The sequence below is a fragment of the Antennarius striatus genome, chromosome 15 (genome assembly GCF_040054535.1).
Source record: "Antennarius striatus isolate MH-2024 chromosome 15, ASM4005453v1, whole genome shotgun sequence".
In the NCBI taxonomy this organism is placed as follows: domain Eukaryota; kingdom Metazoa; phylum Chordata; class Actinopteri; order Lophiiformes; family Antennariidae; genus Antennarius; species Antennarius striatus.
Window position 1 is genome coordinate 6,046,322 of NC_090790.1, and position 6,000 is coordinate 6,052,321.

The window sequence follows — 6,000 nt, forward strand, 5'->3', positions numbered from 1 at the left end:
ATCAGTCACGGCGCTTGTTAAGTGCCTTTTGGATTTCTATCTCAGCTATACCTCTGTGATTTTTACTTTTGTAGACTCTCAATTATGCACACTGCATGGCAGTCATCAACTTTGTCATCTTTCAATCTGTGTACCTTGTCTTGGCTTTTCCCTTTTTTTTTCTTATATAGGCCTACATGAATTCAAATGAACTTCATTAGTATTGCAGACACAATCCTGTGTTGACAAAGTGTGGCTTCATCCTCTGTCCTCCCTGTGTGTGTGTGTGTGTGTGTGTGTGTGTGTGTGTGTGTGTGTGCGTGCGTGCGTGCGTGTGGGTGCACACCATGCGCTGCTTTCAGGACTGTGTGTACGAGCTGCGGCTGCTATCTCGTCGCGGGGAGTTGCTGAGCGAGCCCAGTCCATCAGTCAATGTCTCCACTATGGGTAGGTGTTCGAGAGCAACCTTCAAATTCTCGCCCCACCCTCAGTTTTAACCCATACTCCTCATGCAGGCTCTTTTTCTAACTCTCTTCTTTCCTAGTTTATTTCTTTTCATCCGCTCATTCCCAGCGTTGGACCAGAATTAGAGCAGAGCCCCGGGGATTGCTGCCCATTAGAAACCTCAATGATAGAAATTGCTCTGCTAATAACTTCTCAAAAGACTTAGTGATACACATTGTTCTGGTCTTTTCTGATTGTGATATGAATGTGACATGAATTTTTCATTAGATATTGTACAGTGATATGAAACGAGGGAGCTACAAACCCCACTGGTATCACCCTAGATTGTCTATTGCTTAAGATAGTTCTGCAGATCATTTCAATCTGACTGAGCTAACTGTGTAAAACAAGTTTATGATTTGCTGATAATGATCACCTGGGACATTGATTGGAGATTAGATTCACCACATACTGGTGATGCCATAGTGGCTGTGTATTATGTAAATGAGTTTAGTTCCACTATAGAGATATTGTATTAACTGTCAAACAAGAGGCATGAGATGAAGGTCAGCCAGTTTGATCAGACCAGATCATCTTAAGCTTGATGAATAATGAGCTTAAAACTAATAAAATAATTAAAATGTCTAATGTTTTCATAATAACTACGTTTTAATGATTAAATTTTTATTGATTTAACATGTGAGAAATTCTAATCATCTAATATATCAGACACTTTATATATTATTGTATAATTTATTATATATATGTATATACAGTATACACACACACACACACACACACACACACACACACACACACACACACACACACACATATACATGTATATATACAGTATATGTATAGTATATATATATATGTGTGTGTGTGTGTGTGTGTGTGTGTGTGTGTGTGTGTGTGTGTGTGTGTGTGTGTGTGTATACTATATGTATATAGCATGGCAGCACAAGAAAGGGCCCTAAGTACAAGAGCAATAGAGGCCAATATCTACCACAGTAGATCTGACCCAAGGTGCAGGCTATGTAAAGAAGCCCCAGAGTCAGTCCAGCATGTGGTAGCGGGGTGTAAGATGCTCGCCAGCTCAGCATACATGGAAAAGCCCAACCAAGTAGCTGTGATAGTGTACAGGAACATCTGTACCCAGTATGGACTAGAAGTACCCAAATCCCAATGGGACATACCACCAAAGGTGGTTGAGAACGACAAGGCCAAGATCCTGTGGGACTTCAGCTTCCAGACCGACAAACAGCTGCTGGCTAACAAACCGGACATAGTGGTGATGGACAAAGAGCAGAAGAGAGCAGTGGTGATAGATGTGGCGATTCCAGCTGACGCCAACATCAGGAAGAAGGAACACGAAAAGATTGAGAAATATCAAGGGTTGAAAGAACAGCTGGAACAGATGTGGAAGGTCAAGGTTAATGTGGTCCCCGTGGTAGTAGGAGCACTTGGGGCAGTGACCCCCAAACTGGAAGAGTGGCTCCAGCAGATTCCTGGAACAACATCTGAAGCCTCAGTCCAGAAGAGCGTAGTCCTAGGAACAGCTAAGATACTGCTCAGAACCCTCAGACTCCCAGGCCTCTGGTAGAGGACCCGAGCTTGAGGATGACACACAGATACCACCCCGCAAGGGATACATTAATATATAATTAAGTATACACTAATACATATTTTACTTTTTATGGCCATTCATTAATTAGTTTGCCCAAGAAAAAAATGGAAGAGTTAGAGCAGTGTTTTTAATCTTCATTGTTTTAACCTTGTTTTCCTTCTCCCTATAGTAAATAACAAATCTCTTTCCTATTATTTGATTCAATTATTTTGTCATTTTCTTATTGTTGTTGCTGATAGCCAAAAAGATTTTGTTTTTACTCTTATTTCTTAATAAACCTGATAAAATGATGTCACAGGGATGGAGATCTATCCTGCCACATCCCAACTCTTGGAATTCGTCCCGGAGCCATTACTGGCCGGCGTGCTGGGCGGGGTCGCCTTCATGTGCTTGGCACTGGTCTTGTTGCTGGGGTCTGCCTGTGTCATCAGCCACAAGAGAGACCAGCGCCGCAGAAAGAAGGAGGATGGTAAAAGACTCCCTCGGTCCAGACACTCAGCAGACACTCACGTTGATGAACTGCATCATGAATGTGATCATTTATTCAATAAAAAATATTGAAGGCACTTTCAATCCATTATATAAATCATACCCAGTGCATAGATTTGGCGCCGTTCATGTCCCCCCTGCTCATCCATTCAGTTGTAAAAGTTATCGATGTCATATACATTACTCGCTAATTAGGGTAATTTCTCATTAGTGGCTGATAAATGTAAGTGCAATTAACTTTTCGGGCAAGCCTGGGTGTCTTGGGCCTTTTAATGGTCTGTAATTAGAGTTGATTATGTTTTTACTTCTTGGTCAGTGTGGTTGTATCCCTAATGAGTCAGATACCATCTTGCTACTTTCCCTCCCTCCCAGATTCCTCTCGTACCATCTGTAAACGTTCCCCCTCAATGTAAGTACCCCTTTATCATGTCATTATAATACCTTCCATTGACCTTTCCCTCAGCATCCCTTTCAAATGAAAATGTGTTGAGAATGTCAGCTCTTCTATTCCATATCTTTCTCTTCCTCATCTTCATCTACTGCTGCCGCTCTGTCTTTCTCTCTACAACTCTCCGCCTCCTCTTTCACTTTCTCTTAATCTTATTTTCTGCCTCCCACTTACACCTCCAGTTTTTTTAGTATTTTCTTTTTTTTCTCCCCTGCCTCCCCCTTCTTTTTCTCTCTCTCTCTCGCAGAAAAACATCACGCACCAGCAGTCCAGACAGTGTGTTAAAGAAAAGTCTGCTTCCAGCCAGCATCCTCTATCCCACTACTTCCTCCTCCACCACCACCTCCTCCTCACAGACAGACTGTTCATCGTTTAACATCGAAAATCATCACCGGTGGAAGCATCTGTTGTCCAACCACAGCAGGGGCCGCCTCACTAGGACAATTTCCACTCCAATTTCTCCACCGATTGAGCTGATCTCTCGAGGTCCAGATGGGCGATTCACACTCCCACTGTATGAGAACAACATGCTGAGCGTTCACAGCAAGAAAAGCATAAGATACGACCAACCTCCTAGAGTCAGACGGTGTGCGTCACTACATTCAGAGAGGGAAGAAAGGAAAGAGGCGCCGTTTGTGCTCTCTGTTGATCTCCCACCATGCAAGGCAACAGAAGATAATAACACCCAGCAAATTTGTGGCATGGCCCAGCTCTTACCCAATCGTGAACATCATGTCTGGGATCACAGCTCGAGCTATGATGTCTTTCCTGACCTCAGCAGGATGTGCTCTAACAGTAGTTTGGCCACCATTCGTCATAACAGAGAACTAACATTTCCGGTGCTACCGCATATCCGATCCGCCTTAGGCCAGCCGTCCACGACAGCCAGCACACTGGTTCTCCAAATGGAACACGAGAGAGAGAGGGGAAACCTGAGTCACTGCCTTAAACTGGCTCGAGAGAGGGAGGAGCTGGAGAAGGAGCTCCAGAAGTACTCTCTAGAAAGTAGCTCCAAAGGAGAAAAGTGGAGGGAGTATTCAGACTTACGGGACAGAGGTGTTGGTGGTAAAGAGTTTTTGTTAGAAGGTAAAAGCAGCACCTTGCCCCACAGTCACCCCCACAGCAGCAAGACGAGCACCGTTTTGTCACTGGGCCCTTTCTCATCATATTCTGCAATTTACAAAGATCAGGATGATTCCTCTCCCCCCAATTTGGTCCCAGCTCTTACTTGTGTCACTGAATCTTCTACTGCGAGTTCCCCTTGTTTTAATTCTGACAAGAATCAACTTGTTTCATCATTCACCCAACAGAATCCCTTCCAAGTTATGGAAGCAGTCCATTTTTCCAAAGACAGATTAACTCTCCCACATCTTTCCTTAAAGCACCAGAGACATGAAAGGATAGAAGGACATCCAGGGGGCTGTGATAATTCACGGCAATCCACACTCTTCGAAGTTCAAAAGAATGATTCGTGCTCTGAGGCATGGAGACAGAACAGTCTTAGTCATGGCAACATTTCAATGTTGGCTCTCCATAGCAATAAATATACAGGAATATCTAATTCAACTATCTGTACAGTGCCAGGAACTTCAAAAATGAACATAGGGGTTCCTGAAACAGATAATGGAGATGTATGTATAGAGATGAGTGTTGATGAACCAGACTTGAATGAATGTGTAACGCTCCCTACGAAGCCCAGGCTGCATGAAAGAATCGCCTGTCATTTGCAACGAGGGAACTCCTTGTCGGTAGGTCGGTATGAAGATATGTGTCAGAGCACAAGCTTTAACTGCTGCAGTCCCACATCTGCAGATAAAATAATCAGGGGCCATCAGGGAACCACCTTCTCCACAAGCCAAGAATCTAAAATCTGGCACTTGAAGCAACGAAGTCAGAGCCTTGACTCGAGGAGACAGAAAAATAATCATTTTCTGACTCCTGATGCATGGATGGACTCTCTTAGTCAGGAGAACTGCTCCGTTGCATGTTCCCCCCATCGGGATTCTTTGTTCTGTAAAAAAACCTCCCCTATCAAAAAGCTCTCTAAATGTCACGCAAATTCCCCTTCTGCTGACCAAGCTGGCTCTCATTTGCCTCCTGCTGAGGATCGTTCATCTCCAAGGAGCTGTCCAGAGAAACGTTTTTCAAATCCTAACATGCTTTGCCACGCCGACCCCAGGAGTGAGGCGTGCATCCATCTTCATCCTAATGCTGCCAAATGGCCGGTCGCCTATAAGGAGACCGTGACAAATGCAGACCGTTCCTTTGAGACCATGAAGGAAGTTTCTAAAAGCTTACCATCCAAGGGCAGTGATCAAGATGCACTAGAAGTGGATGTTGGGGGCTATGAGGGAGTGCAGGAGTCCGGGAGCAGCTATAGCAGTTATGCCAGCAGTGGCCTAGGCAGCATGGAGCCTGCCAACGGACGCCTGTCCCTGTGTCACCCCTCCCCATCCCTCACCCGTTCACCAGAGACTGTAGAGGACAGCCAGGGGAGCACAGAGGACAAGCACAGTCACAAAATGGAACCAAGCCAAAGGTATTAAGTACATAATGAATGAGGAAAATTACATTTCACTTTATACTAAGTGCTATATTTTTGTATAAATCACACTGGAGTGCATCGGTCTCAGATTTCGATTTGTGCAATGATTGTATGATTAGAGAAACAGTGTGAACAAAACAATATAACAAGCAGTTCAGCTGTTGGTAGAGCTCTGCAACACTGATATATTACAGAATGTGAAATGTGTGTCATAAGTCTGAGAATTATACACAGTCCCCTTTAAATAAAATGGCTTGTAAGGATTTAAAAAGCAAAAACAAACACCGTAAAAATGTTCTCTGTTCTAAATCTTTTGAGGCAGAAACATTTAACGGCAAGAGTTTCTACCTTTGATGAATGTGTATACACGTATACATTAACTGACTGTCTTTGTATACTAAGTGGTGTTTTGTGACCCCCCTCCAGGAGAAAGGCCTCAGTTGATGAGAATTACGAGTGGGATGC

The 6,000-nt window shown here is 43.8% G+C and overlaps 1 protein-coding gene across 1 annotated transcript in view; it reads left to right on the forward strand.

Moving 5' to 3' along the window:
- The window catches only part of igsf9a (immunoglobulin superfamily, member 9a), a 63,549-nt gene extending 59,163 nt beyond the window's left edge, over positions 1-4,386 (forward strand). The window contains exons 16-20 of the mRNA XM_068335421.1: positions 342-426; positions 2,352-2,522; positions 2,915-2,951; positions 3,238-4,076; positions 4,301-4,386. Of these exons, the coding sequence (XP_068191522.1) occupies positions 342-426; positions 2,352-2,522; positions 2,915-2,951; positions 3,238-4,076; positions 4,301-4,386 (1,218 nt within the window). The remainder of the gene's footprint in view (positions 1-341; positions 427-2,351; positions 2,523-2,914; positions 2,952-3,237; positions 4,077-4,300) is intronic.
- Positions 4,387-6,000: the final 1,614 nt, after the last annotated feature.